Genomic DNA, 14,695 nt, shown 5'->3' with positions numbered 1-14,695 from the left:
TTAACTTAATATTAAAAAGAAAAATTATTTTTAATTAACTAATAAAATATTTTTTCTCTTTTTTTAAAAGCTTTATTTATTTAATAAAATATAATTTTTTAATTTATCTATTAATATAAAATTAAAGATAATTTTTTAAATTATTTTTTAAATATTAATATCAATTTTTGCTATTAAATTTAATTTTTAATTTTTTAAAATATATATATAAATAGATATTTTATGATAGATAAATATTTTTATTTAAATAATAAAAAATATAATTTAATTTTTTTACTTTATTTATAAATTTATTTTATTTTTTAAAATTAAAGATATTTTTATATATATTAAAATTAATTAAAAAGTTGAAAATAATTTAATTTTAACCACTTATTTATTTGATATGACCTGTTTGATGATAAATTACATAGTTGTCTTAACAGCAAAATGTAATACAACATGAATAGTCGTAGACCCATGGAAGCGTCTCCAGGCTCCTACAAGTTAAACAACCCTAAGGAATGCCAATCCTGACTAAGCCACAGCTTCATTCGCCGGGCCAATCACAGGCCATTCCCGCCGGCTTACTGCTGCGGGTGCCAAGAAATGACGTTTTGGAAATATCGTGCTGTTCTCCGACGCCAACCTCCGCCCTCCGCCCGTTCTCCACCTCCGCCAATGCTTGGGTGCTTCTTCTCCCTCAAGCCCACTCATCCTGGCTTCAATTCCTCAAATCAACACCCTGCATAGTCTGGCCTTTGCCTTAGATTATGTCTTAATCGCTCAGGAAACTGGAACGGAAGAGAAAAGAAAAGTTAGGTAGAAGAAACAGAAGGGGTGCTAAATCTCAAAGACACATACGAACAACCATTCCCTACGCAGCATTCATCAGTTGCGTCTGGTAAAGAAGATGAGATTAACTGTATAGTCTCTTGGGGGGTAAAGTATCTGCTTTTTGTTCCTTGTCTCTTTCTCTCTTTCTTAATTCTCCTTCATAGTCCAGTTTCTAACAATCCGAAGTTGTTTCGTTCAACAGTCTGTTCACTCTTCGTCGTCCTGCCCAGTTCACTGATCCACTACCTTAACCTGACCTGCCAAATCGACAGCTTTTACATCCACTTAGACGGGCGCTGGCCACCCATTCTTCAGAATACTGCTATTAGAAGTTTGCACAGAGCATCCATTTCATCTGACACTCACGAGTTGCGACTTTTTCCACCCCTAATTACCCCATCTAACCCCGCACGAATCTACGAAACCAACCCTCTCCAACCTCCCATACACTTAAAAATACCTACCTACAAGCGCTACAATGCCTACCACAACCTTCTCAACGTCAAACCAACAGCAACAGCAAGAGCAATTCCACTCACCCACCACCTCCTCCTCCACCGCCACCACCGTCACCCCTCCGTCTTCCCCCCCAGAATCCAACGACCCCTCCACCGCCCTCTTCGCCTACCTCTCCACCCCCTCCACCTCCTTCACCTCCCCGCTGGAAGATCTCCACACCTCCATCCTAGGCTACCTCCAGCGCTCCGGCTGGACGGAACGTGTGCGCGGGCTCGCACTCGAACTCCTTCGCGCAGGACACTGTGACCGCTTCGAAGAGGTCGTCGATACAGTCGTTGCACTTGCCTCGAGTAGCGAGGATGTCTCTGTGTTGTCCTTGGCGAAAGGGAGGAAACGGAAGAGAAAGGAGCAGATGAAGGCCAGGGCTAAGGCTAGGATTGTTGAGGATAGTGCTACTGCTGTTGGTGCTGGGATGGCAGCTAAGGGAAATGGAGAGAATAGTGATTTGGTGGATGAACAGACTGAGGATGGGGTTGGGGTTGATAATACTGAAGAGGAAGACAGTGCTGGCGGGGATGCGTTTCCGGATATCCGCATCCCGCAATTTGTCGTGGTGGAGGGTGTCAAGATGCTGCATGAAGCGTTGCATGAGGTATTTGTTGTGGAAGGAGGAGATGCAGAGACGGATTCTACTCCCACCGCCACAACTACTGGTGGAAATGATAGCGGAATTGGCAATGGAGAAACGAGCGACCAACAGGAGACATCATTATCATCATCATCACCATCATCATCATCATCACCATCACCATCATCATCATCATCATCATCATCATCATCATCATCATCATCATCATCATCATCATCATCATCATCATCATCATCATCATCATCATCATCAGCAGCAGCAGCAGCAGCAGCAGCAGCAGCAGCGACAACAACATCAACTACGATTTCATCATCAAACCAAAATGGTATCTTTAATACCAATGGCACCACAGCATCCTCCAAAAAGCTGCCGCCTCCTTCACTGAAAACAGACAGCAAGAGTGGTGAATCCAAGTTCACCGCTAAGAACAAGTTACAAGAGAACGGCGACGGGAAGCCTGAGAAGAGGGTGAAGAAAGCGTGAAATTGAGTGGGACATGTCAGGGGGCGGTGATAAAAACACTGATATATTTTTTTTTTAGCTTTCCATGTTTTATTACCCCCCTGACCCCTTTTTATACCCTGACCATATCCCCTCCAGACACGAGGTATTCGACTTAACTTACCTGCCTTGCCAACTCCGCAGGTCGTGTTTTCTCGTCTTCTGCTCCGCCTTGACCGGGAACACTTTACCCCTTCTCCAACCAGATTCACGGAAATACAGAGGCCGAGGGACGGATAGGTGGATTCATGGATGGGTGGATGGATGGGATCTTTTATCCTCACATTTTTCTCCCCTGCCTTTTCCCTCTCTATGTTTTTCCATCTTTCTTTTTTCATTTTTACTTTATATAGACGACACTACATACTCGCATATCAACATATGCTTTGTTAGCCGGGTATCTACTGCCTGTATACTATGTTCATTTCGTTTCTTTTATCGGCACCCACCCTCCGCCTCCATTGTCCATTTTAGCGCCGTTCGTAAACAGCATGCGAGGAAGCTACAAGAAGTTCATGGGAGTTATCGCATTTGGGAGCGGGAAAAAGGGGGCCGGTAAATCTGAGCTCTATTTGTTTGTCTGCTATCCCCTCTCTTCAACTATTTCCCTATTCTTGTCTATTCCTCTTACTTTTCTTTTCCTTTTCCTTTTCCCCGCCATGGCCTTTCGACCTTTCTTCTCTGTACAAATCTAACTTATAAGAACCCATTTCTGTTTCCGCTGGCTACTCTCTCTTTCCTTTCGTCCCCCCCAAATCCCTCCTCCTAAATGTCCATCTCGCAAGGAAAAGTCACGTCTAGGATCTCCTTCTCCGCCTTATAACATCAGCATCCAGCTCCTTCTTCGACGAAAGAAAGATTTTAAATAGATTCTAATACGTACGTCAAATTGTGCTGAATATACGATTATATCTAGCTCTCAATTTTCGAGATTGTGTTCGCCTTCACACCATCTTCAACGTTCCAGACCAAGTCTCTTTATCCTGCACCGAGGGATAACGATTAGTTTATAAATATGCGCAGCTTTTTCTCAATGGTGCTATATTTTGACATACACTAATAACTACAGATCCCTTGCATGTGAAACGGCGCCAGCCAGCTCATGAAATGTTAAAATTAGCTGACCTGACACCAAATAAAAGATAAAGGATGGATAAGCCTCAATTTCGATATATAGATATAAGTGATAACTGCTTACCTCGTTGTCTGTGCAGAGAGAGTATTTCCAGGGTTGCTAACGATGCTGCACAGTTGTTCGATATAAGGGGGCTAAGGCTGATTTATAACTACGCACGCTAAATTCGATTGGGGTTGATTGATACTGACAGTAATAAACTAACCGTGCCACGCGCACTCACCATTAGTGAGTGCGCCCCACTGTAAAGAAAATATCACTGTAATGAAAATCTCTTTCTTGTATATTCATTACCAATCTTCAAAAATTAATAACCATCACCACCATGCCTAATAATATTAAATATTCAGAAGATCAGATTCAGATGACATTAGACATCATAAAATCAAAATCAAATTTAAAAATCACAAATGTGGTGTGAGAATTTAAAATTATATATAGAACTCTGTATGAAAGCATTAAGAGAAAGAGATTAATAAATTTTATCTTACTGAAGAGTTTCTTCAATATTGTGACTTTTATAATATCATTATATTTGAATTCTCATCTCATATAAGTCATCTTGCAATCTTTTGATGATATGTCTTTTTAGCAATATAAGTATTATCATACAAAAGTAATTAATGAAGTTGCTTGATACAGATATATACAATATAATGAGAGATAATTTCTTACTAATCTAGAGAGTATCTATTATCAAATCTTCAAACCTATTATCATTAGAGATGAATTTATCAATCATGAGATTTATTCAATCAAATAAAAAGTAATTCTTCAATATCTAAGATAATATAATATAGATGATAGCTCAAAGCTGCTTATTTATGATAATGATGATGAAGAATACTTCAATTTTACTTTATCTTCTGAGATTTAATTCTTCATCATATTTTTTCAATTGACACTCTCAGATACAGTTATAAACTATATTATCAAATCAAAACAGCAGATAAAATCATATAAAAGATGAAAATTATTTTGACATCTGATCTAATCTGATGATTGAATAAGATCTTCAAGAAGAATCTGATACAGACAAAATTGGATGCATATTGAGAGAATGAGTTATCTGCTCATTACTTGATAAATAGACATTAAATTGTTAAAAAACAGCCACAGACAAGTGCAGGTAGAAGAGGTCCTCATTATCAAAGATGTCAATCACAAGATCAAGCATTGTAAGGAAGAGAAATCAATAAAAGAGAGAAATAGAGTTCTACAGTCAATTGGAATCAAAGTCTTCAAATCAAATGCTAATTAATTACAACATGGTGTTATTAATGAATCTCAATCTATCAGAGATTCTACACACTCTAATGAGTATATAGATAATCTTTATATTATAGATAGGCATGGTGTTGACCATTAATTAATTTTTGAAGATTGGTGATCCTAGAAGATTTTCATTATGGTGATATTTCCTTTACAGTGGGGCATACTCACTAATGGTGAGTGCGCGTGGCACGGTTAATCTGTACCTAAGGAGCAAGCATCGAAGTAACAAGGGAAAAGGGCCATGCGACATCTCAAACAAGATATACCAGAACAGTGTTCCGACAATTGCAAAAAAAGGATCGTGGCTATATAGCATGAAAATCCAGCTAGATGACGTGAACCAAAAGGGGTTAGGAGTACTGATCTCGGGAGAAGCAAATCTCAGTCTCCCAATCTCTCCGCCCCCCTTTTTCACTTTCCAAGTTGCTGAGCGTTTTAGCCCCATCTGTTTTGCATTGATTCAATTACTCCCCGGAATATTTTAAAACGGCGTAAAATAAAACTTAAGAAAAGGCAATACTCTGTATTTAATTCAAGCTGAGAGAACTAGATACACAGTAAGTTTAGCAACAAAAAAGAAACGTATCTCATCCATCCTATTCCATCCCACCCATCATCGATCGAATCATCAAACTCTTTAATCTTTAGGGAGGAAAAATAAAACAAAACCCAAACTTGAAAATTTTGAAATGCTCGCAGGGGCAAGAAGAGGAATAGGGCTTTAAGATGGAAAACAAAAAGGGGTGGGCGAATGGGGAGGCAGTTGTACACAAGTTCTGTTAGAGTTAGAGGGGCAAAAGTCGAGGAGCATAGGGATTATCATCAACAAGAACCAAATCTAACTGACTAAAATGGAAAAGAGAAAGGCCACACCACCCAAACTAATCCTTTTTAATCATAGAGGCTATCGTCATTCCCCGCATCCCCAAACCCATTCTGACCCGCATTATCACCCGCCTCCTCGGCTGCCGGGAAGCGGAAAAAGTTGCTCCCGCTCGAGTTCTTCATGCTCTGCGCGAAAGCCTCATATCTCCTAATCTCCACGTCACTCACAGACCGACGGGCCATCTGCATCGCCTCCTCAAAGTGTGCACGAGTGAGTTCTGGCACGGGATCCTCAGCATCAATATCCTCTTCCATCTTAACGTCATCGCCGGCAGCTTCACGCTCCTTAGCACGCTCGATGTCGAGTGCGATGGATTGCTTGATGGCCAATTTTACAGCACGTTGGGTAACGAATCCCAGATCAGCGCCGGAGAAGCCGTGGGTTTTGCTAGCGATGAATTTGAGGTCGACGTCTGCGGCGACCGGGGTTTTGCGAAGTTGGGCTTTGAGGATGTCGACGCGCTCTTCTTCGTTAGGGAGGGGCACGTAGACTAGGGTGTCCAAACGGCCGGGTCGGCAGAGAGCATTGTCGAGCTGCTCGGGACGGTTGGTGGCACCAATGACGAAGACGTTTTTCTTGGAGGTCATGCCGTCCATTTCTAGATGGAGAATGTTAGGGGTATAATTTAGTGGAGTAGCAGGCATTGGATTAATTACGTACCGGTCAAAAGCTGGTTGACGACACGATCAGAAGCACCACCAGCATCACCAACAGATCCACCTCGAGACTTGGCAATGGAGTCCAACTCATCCAAGAAGACAACACATGGGGCAGCCGCACGGGCCTTGTCGAAGATATCACGAATGTTGCTCTCAGATTCACCAAACCACATGCTCAGCAGTTCGGGACCCTTGACAGAGATGAAATTGGCTGCACATTCGTTCGCAACAGCTTTTGCAAGCAGCGTCTTACCGGTACCAGGAGGGCCATAGAACAAAACGCCCTTGGATGGCGAAAGGCCAAACTTGAGGAATTTCTCCGGATGATCGACGGGATACTGGACGCTCTCGATTAGCTCGCGCTTAACCTCGTGTAGACCTCCGATATCATCCCAGCGGACGTTGGGGACCTCGACAACTGCAACCTCGCGGAGAGCAGATGGGTTGGAGACACCAAGGGCAAAGCGGAAGTTTTCCATGGTGACTCCCAGGGAGTCAAGGACCTCTGCATCGATAGTATCTTCATCCAGATCAATAAGATCCATTTTCTCACGGATCTGCTGCATAGCAGCTTCAGAGCACAGAGATGCGATATCCGAACCGACATAACCGTGGGTCTCAGCAGCAATAGATTCCAAATCCACATCTTCAGCAAGTTTCATGTTCTTCGTGTGGATTTGAAGAATCTCAAGACGACCAGTAGGATCAGGGATACCGATATCGACCTCACGGTCAAAACGACCGAAACGGCGGAGAGCAGGGTCGACGGAGTTGGGTCGATTGGTAGCGGCCATGACGACGACGTTGGAGCGGGCCTTCATGCCATCCATCAATGTCAGAAGCTGCGAGACAACACGGCGTTCAACTTCTCCGTTGGTCTTGTCACGCTTGGGAGCAATAGAGTCGATCTCATCGATGAAGATGATAGCGGGAGAGTTCTTCTCAGCTTCTTCGAATGCCTTTCGTAGGTTTGATTCGGATTCACCAGCCATCTTGGACATGATTTCAGGTCCATTGATCAGGAAGAAGAAGGCGCCGGTTTCATTGGCAACGGCACGAGCCATCAGGGTCTTGCCGGTACCAGGGGGACCAAACATGAGGATACCACGAGGAGGCTTGATACCGATAGATTTGAAAAGTTGAGGGTGGCGAAGGGGGAGCTCAACCAGTTCACGAATCTGAGCCATCTGCTTCCGGCAGCCCCCAATATCGTCATAGCCAACATCGTTAAGGTTACCTTCCTCGTCCTCACGCTGGATGGGTTCACCCTCGCAGTGGATGACCGTATCTTGGGCAACAATACCGTATTCTGGGGGATCCACTTCGACCACCTTGAACTCGACTTGGCGCATACTAGCTCGTACGGTGAAAAGGTCACCCTGTCGAACAGGTCGATAGGCCTCACGGAAATATGGGGCCAGGAAAACGTCAAACAGGGAGCCGGTGAGGCCTTCGACGGTGTCTGCGATGGGCAGGACTGCAATCCGTTTCGCCTGTTTCCATGTGTAACGTAAGTTATCGTGTCTTTGTACGTAGTAACGTCATGTTTTGGAGATCTGAAAAACTTACGTATTTAATATCGGGACATGGGTGGACTGTGATGACATCGCCATGTTTAACCCGCAGGTTGTGTCTGACGACACGGTTTATGCGAGCACTCCCATCATCCAGATCGTCATCAGCCAGGACAATCAGGACAGTATCTCTTCGCATTTTGCCTTTGACGAGGACGGTATCACCACGGAACAGCTGGAGAGTCTCCATAGTGTTGTTGGAGAGGGCAATGATGGAATTGTCATCGTTAACGGCGTCAGTGACCCTGTTGGCCAAACAAATCAGTATGATATATACCTTACAATGACTTTAGTTTTCCTAGGTTGTTAGCAGCGTAGCAAAAAATGAAAATACTCACATCAAGGTATTTGGCTTCTTTTTCTTTTTGAGGATGGCTGTTGCTGTGTCGAGGTCCTGGAGGGATAGCTGTTAGCGCCGCCAGCCTCCGCAACCAAGTTACTGAACAGCTAGCTGAAAATGCGCTCACCTCATGTTTTTCGGCACCTGAAGGATCGCTAGAAAGGGCTGTTAGCACTTACTGCAGCCGCAATCAACTAAGAAGCAAGCATAAACCAGGTGTGGAGCAAGAGATACTCACGTCAGGTTGACCTTGTGCTTCGAGTGATCTGGCTCTGCAGACATGTTGGAAGGGCGAAAAAGAAGAAAGCGGAAGTCAGGAAAATGTGAGGGAGGGAGATTATGAGATAGGGCAGGTGTGTAGAGAGAGAAAAAAGTAGATCAAAAGGGTTGTTGTAGAGGGGGAGGTTGGAGGGTGTTGTGAAAGCGTTGTAAGAAGAGGTTGAAGGGTTTGGATGGATGTTGAGTGAGGCTAGAGCTATGGGAAACTCGGAAGAAAGATATGACGATCCAGGCACCCGCTTGTATGTCGAGTGGGTAGATGCAGAAAAGACCACGTCAGAAACAACATAAGTACATCACAATGAAAAGGGAGATGGGAGTAGAGATGAAGACCGAGAGGACAGGTATTTAGAGAGGAAGACCAAGAAGATAGAAACCGGTAGAAGATAACAGACACGAATATATGACAACCACCCGAGAATGTGTTTCTTTCCGCTCGGGCTGACTTTTCTGGTGGTTGGTTTGTTCGTTTGCCAAGCTGCCCTCTGCTTAGTCAAATGTGACTGATTTAACTACGTGATCCAGCTGCCTGCTGTCAGCCAATCAGAGACTGCCGTCATACGAGGAACCCATTGGAAGACACTAGAACAAACAAGGAAGTCACGTGCATTGTAGACATGAAGGTCCAATGGAATCGAAATGAGGATTTAAGGGGACCAAGCAAGGTATAAGTGGGAGAGATAAAGGTTGGGGAGACCGGGAGGGAATGATAATTGTTGATATTGTTTCATTTGGCGCATTTGCAACTAGCTATGTGATGAAGCTTAAGCTAACTAACTTTCTCGTAACAGTTTCTTTATCCACATCCCTGAGATGCTTCATGCGTATTCTAGCCAGTTGCTATCAGACAGTTTTTCCAACAAAGACTCTCAATATGGGCCTGTTTGTTTCCATTGGAGGATTTGGGATCCAAATCCTCTTTCATTCCTATTGTCTTCACTTGTCGAGCATATGCCGTTTTGTGTCCGATGCAGTCGACATATCTTGCCGTTATGGGAAATGGACACACGGGGATGACTCTTAGGATGATGCTCTAACCTGATGACCTGGGATAATTATGATATTTTGAGTCTTTTTCTTCAATGTTATTTTCTTTGCCTTTCTTCTATGGGAAAGCAACAGCTTCTCTATCCTACCATGACTGAATCAAGTCATGGAGAGCAACATTGGGGCGGTTCAGGGGGAACTCCTTCCAGTTACTTGTGTCCTGCATCAAACCGTCCATATGACCTGGGAAATACCCAGTGCCATTTCTAAGAGTCAGCGGTGGTTCGCTATCTACCTTTTGCGCCTTAGTAACAATGCCCAGTGTCTTCATTGGAATGGGAAGAAATGGGAAGAAATATCACAGGAGAATAAAGGGGGTAAACCCTCGACTTTGGATTTACGCTATGGAGAGCTCGTATTTCCATTTATCTTCTCTTCTCTTCTCTTTTCTTTTTTTCTTTAACAATCTCAATTCCCCTCTCGCACGCGGAAGGTTCTCTCAAGGGGAAAAGGGGGTTTACAGCCTCGACCTTGAAATTGGCGGTGGAAAACCCGACTTCCACGATCTTCTTATTTCTTTCACGCGACAAAATATGCCTATCTGGTTTACATGTATCTTCACTGATATATGTATTCCAAGAAGCCTCGAAGTTTTCAAGAACTTTAAGGTTATTCTCAACCAGATACCCCGTGCCGTTTCCTATGTCCTGAAACGGACCAGAGCTATGACATTTTCAGGGAACCTAAGACAACAAGTCTCCGCATATGAAAATACTCCCCTTTTGGTCTCGTCGTCTTCCCTGTCTATAATTTACACTCCCTCCTACCTCCGTGCGGTAGCCGACAAGTTCGCCCCTGACAAGTTCAAAACAAGCCTACGAAAAGGCGACCCAATCTTCCTCGTCGGTCCCGCCATGATTCCCAATGTGCTAAATTACATTATCGATGCTCAGGCGTCCTTCGATATCACCGGGGACATGACCCCAGCAAACTTGGCTAACTACACTCTGCAATGCGAAAAAGTCTCGAACACAATTCTAGACACACCGTCCTTGGTGTCCGTGTCAAACTCCTCAGGGTCAGGGCAGGAACACCAGAAGCAGCGACAGTCAACACTGTCACAGGCCTCGCTATCTTCAATCTATCCCACAAGGAGCGAACCAGCCTCCTCACGTTCGAAACAACGCCGTTCAAACACCCTAAACCCGTCAGCATTACCATCCGCCTCTCCAACGGCAAATACAAAACCGTGGACGCAGGCGCTTTCGTCGAGACAAAGATGCCAGACACATACACCTGCCCTTTCAATCCCCCCTACCCCTCCGACATCGACCCACTTTTACCCGGGAACATGCTCACACGCCCCCACAACGTATGGGATGTTGCACCCTTCCTAAAATCACCACTGTACACGCAGGCTACTAGGATGTTCGAGAAGTGGGACGAGGAGCATGGGGATGATCATTGGGACAAGGATTGGGCGATGGATGGGTCTGACCAAGTTGGAGGAGTTACAGGTGGTGAGGGGGTGGAGGTGGAGGGAGTTGATGGAGATGAAATTGAGGTGCACGGGGGCCGGGAAGGGGAGGGAGGTGGATGGGGGATAATGAGTGGCGGAGCAGGGCCGAGCATGGATATGGGTGGAGGGGCGAGGGTCGCGATGGAGTAATTTGAGGACAGGATTCCGGGGAGTATTTTGGAGGTTCTTAAATGAAAAGGGGGTGAGATTTGAGGGTGGTGATTCTTTTTTCATTTTTCTTCTTTTAGGATTTAAAGATTGGCCGCTGGCGGTTTCATTTTATCTTTTCAGTTTTATATCCTCTTCTGTGTGCTTCGGAGAGTTACTCGTTCCTATGATAAAAGATATGTTCAAGCATAGTCAAGGTCTTACAATTGATAGATCATGGTTCGAAGAACTTGGGAAGTCTTGTAGCTCACTACCTTCTGATATTCGCTCTCCTTGAGGTCAAGGCGACCCAACCCAAATCGGCGTACTGTTTTAAGGGGAAAGCCGTCCTCAGTCGTAGACAGAGCAAGGCTAGAGATCTATCCTTTGCACGATATTCTCTCGACTGCTTCCTAAGTATGTAAATTGTTTCACAGGCTCCGCGCCAGCCTTCCAACGACAAATCAACACGTAGAATCAAAGGACTGGCGGAGCAAGAAATATGAGTCGTAGGTTCTCTGCACAAAGTCAGCGATTGTTATATAAATTGACAATCAATCTGAAGCTAATCAAAGCCCAACAAACCCGCATCAATCGTAAGAGGAAAAAGCTTGCTTGCGTCAGCCCGTGGTAGAAACCCACTGGTACTTCCAGTATCAAAGACATTGTTTTTGAATATTAAAACCCCTTTAGCTGAAAACCAAGATATTAGCCCACATAACTAAGTAGCCGGCTCTGCATTTTGTAAAAGGACCAGGAAAATCTACCAATGCAGATACTAGCACGACGACAGCGAGGATGACAGAGTATTTAAGGTAGGTAGAGGGAACCAATGGTGGCAGGGGAAATCCAACTTGCGTGGACTTCCCAAGCTTCCCCTACAAGATCAGAGAGAATGCTCTACGAAACAACCCCCTCCAGGTCAAGATGATGTGTAGAACACAGATCAGATTCATTTATGTTCATTTTGTATAATGGTTTATCGCCCCTTCAATGCTATCGACAAACATGACAACAGCCCGCAACGGCACATCAATTCTTTCCTTTTACAGGACAACAGCCGCAGATGTGAGTGTCTTCCACAGTGCAGACGGGACACAGCTTCAAGTGGAGGTTTTGATGATAAGAGGAATGCACGTGTCAAGAACAAGCTGGCACTTCGTGAGAGATTGACATGGGATGTATTTCACAAAGGTTTCCTCTCCATCATCCATCTACTGAAGCCTGTGGGGATGCTGTAGTATTGGTCTGAAGCTGCATCTGCTCCGTGTCGGATGGGTGGGCAAAATGACCCATTCGACAGATATCTACATCAGCTTAGAAAAGTTAAGTGGAAGGATTTAACATCTTTTCGAGAGGAGCCCAGAGATGGGAGGTGGTCTTCAAAAATTGTTTCATACTAGCTAATATAACTGGGTCACTGCTCGGAGAGGAGGATTTGTGGTGAGCCATTGGGTGAACAGCAAAGAACGAGGGAAAAGAGAAGGGATCATGACGAGTGAGATTTATAGAATGCTATTATGTTCCATGAAATACCCAAGACATCGGAAGAATTGAAAAAGGTCAATATGCTGGGTCAAACCACGTATGCCTAAAAATATAAAAAAAAAAAAAAAAGGGAAAAAGAAAAGAAAAGAGAAGAGAAGAGAAGAGAAGAGAAGAGAAGAGAAGAGAAGAGAAGAAAAGAAAAGAGAAGGGAAAGATAAATATAAACAAAAAAAATAAAATAAAATAAAAAAATTGCTGTCAAGGGAATTTGTTGTAAAAGTCCCACCAATTGACGAAAAGCTGATAGGTAAACTATGCCAATTTAACGCCAAAACTAAAGTATGCCATGCGCCAGCCCAGGATAACTCTGTTGCCACACCGCCCCTTACCGTGGTCACTCCAGTAAAAGGCTTGGAGGGGGCAGGAACTGGGTTGGAATTTCGATCCCCAGGAAATACCAAACAAGCGGAAAGTATGGAAGCAGAAAATATGGAGGGGAGAAAGGGGAAAATTAGAAGAGGGAGGGGGGAAAAAGGTCACTCCAGTTCATATATATGAGACGGAGACGAAGGCGAAGGCGGAGGAGGAGTTAGAGTAAACCGAACAGCAGCTCGCTTGGCAGCATAGGCCTTTGCTTGTGCTGGCTGGCATTCTGTGGAATCCATCTCTGCGGCTTGTGGTATGGGCACCGTCTGGTCAGACCCGCCTTCTGCTCTGGTTGGGCAGATAGGGCAGTGGTTGCAACAGGTATGCGGCGTCGTCAGATAATGCATGGGTCCGCCAACGTAGTTATGCATATTGGGATCGGTTTTGGAGCCGGAGGGATGTACCGTGCTCGGGAAACGTGTCGGGGTACTTCCGGACGAAAGCGTTGTGGGGGAAACGGGGCTTGGAGGCAACGTGATGCATGGCGTGTATGGAGCCTCCCCCGAATACACCTGGTTGGAATATAAAGAATGCAGCTGTAGAGCTAGCGCCGGATATGCCTTTTCATAGATTGTCTCCTCCCTCTTGCCCTTCAGCAGATCAGCCTTCACAACAAGTCGCTCAACCAACACCGCATGAGCCTCCTTCAGTGTCTTCCTAACAAAACCGGCAGCGAAGATATTGCATCGCATATCGACGTCTTCTCTGAGATATAGTCCTTCTCGGGGCACATTGGGCAGACCCAGCTCGACAGGCTCCCGCGGCTCTCCTGGCATATTTCCGTTCACGCTCCATCTGTTCCTAATATCCAGACCTGTTGGGGCGTATATGTGCGTTTGCAGGCCACGTGGTAAATCGTGAAAGCAGGCTTTGTAGGTGATATTGCCCTTTATTATCCCCCCCGGGAGATACTGAATGTTATCAGTCAGTTCGTACCAGATGCAATGGAACTCGTCGGGCGGGGCGTTGGGTGGCGCTTTGCATCGTTTGTGGCTGACCACCAATGGGTTCAATTCTATTATCTCGCTGTGGGCGTGGAGTGTGCTGATGACAATATCTCGAGGGATATGGGGAGGGAGAGGTGTCACGGTCGTGAAGACGACCCGTTTGAACATTGTTCTTTTTTTTCTTTTTTCTTTTTTTCTTTTTTTTCTTCTTCTTCTTCTTTTTTTTTTTTTTTTTTTTTATAAAAAATATTCGGAATGCCTTGTGGCGGCTGACCAGCCTCTTCAGAGCTCAAAAGAAGTAACCGTCGCTATCAGAACGGAGTATGATTCCAACAGATATCATCCAAACAGTCACACCTTGAGGGTTGTCTGAGTTGAGGGAAAAGGAAAGAAAATAAAAATCAATGAGAATACGATTCAATCGGCCGCGATAGACGCGGGGAGGCGAAGATGTATGGTACTGGGGCTGAGAATGTTTTTCTAGAACTTCCAATGGGGTGATGGGTTCGGCAGTTTTCGGTCGAAACCGCCCAGGTGGCAGGCGGATTGAAGGCAAAGTCAAAAAAGCTACCAAAGTTTTGAAGAAAAATTAACAGACGTAATTATGT

General features: G+C 44.6%; 4 protein-coding genes across 4 annotated transcripts; 2 read left to right on the top strand and 2 right to left on the bottom strand.

Moving 5' to 3' along the window:
- Positions 1–1,294: 1,294 nt before the first annotated feature.
- PAAG_05520 (hypothetical protein) lies at positions 1,295–2,407 on the top strand (the record flags this gene model as incomplete). Its single annotated transcript, XM_002792745.1, has 1 exon — positions 1,295–2,407. One exon carries the CDS (start codon positions 1,295–1,297, stop codon positions 2,405–2,407), a length of 1,113 nt encoding a protein of 370 aa, XP_002792791.1.
- A 3,319-nt stretch (positions 2,408–5,726) lies between these two features.
- PAAG_05518 (cell division cycle protein) lies at positions 5,727–8,576 on the bottom strand (the record flags this gene model as incomplete). Its single annotated transcript, XM_002792743.2, has 6 exons — positions 5,727–6,319; positions 6,382–7,873; positions 7,950–8,199; positions 8,293–8,348; positions 8,422–8,449; positions 8,533–8,576. 6 exons carry the CDS (start codon positions 8,574–8,576, stop codon positions 5,727–5,729), a joined length of 2,463 nt encoding a protein of 820 aa, XP_002792789.1.
- A 1,150-nt stretch (positions 8,577–9,726) lies between these two features.
- Positions 9,727–11,229, top strand: PAAG_05517 (hypothetical protein; the record flags this gene model as incomplete). Its single annotated transcript, XM_002792742.1, has 3 exons — positions 9,727–9,975; positions 10,073–10,515; positions 10,602–11,229. 3 exons carry the CDS (start codon positions 9,727–9,729, stop codon positions 11,227–11,229), a joined length of 1,320 nt encoding a protein of 439 aa, XP_002792788.1.
- Positions 11,230–13,250: 2,021 nt separating this feature from the next.
- Positions 13,251–14,255, bottom strand: PAAG_05516 (hypothetical protein; the record flags this gene model as incomplete). The annotated part of the gene is made up of 1 exon (XM_002792741.2): positions 13,251–14,255. The coding sequence occupies one exon, from the start codon at positions 14,253–14,255 to the stop codon at positions 13,251–13,253; it is 1,005 nt and encodes a 334-aa protein (XP_002792787.1).
- Positions 14,256–14,695: the final 440 nt, after the last annotated feature.

The sequence above is a fragment of the Paracoccidioides lutzii genome (genome assembly GCF_000150705.2).
Source record: "Paracoccidioides lutzii Pb01 unplaced genomic scaffold supercont2.14, whole genome shotgun sequence".
Classification (NCBI taxonomy): Eukaryota; Fungi; Ascomycota; class Eurotiomycetes; order Onygenales; family Ajellomycetaceae; genus Paracoccidioides; species Paracoccidioides lutzii.
The sequence above is the reverse complement of the archived record's forward strand: the minus strand, read 5'-3'. Positions and strand labels throughout refer to the sequence as shown.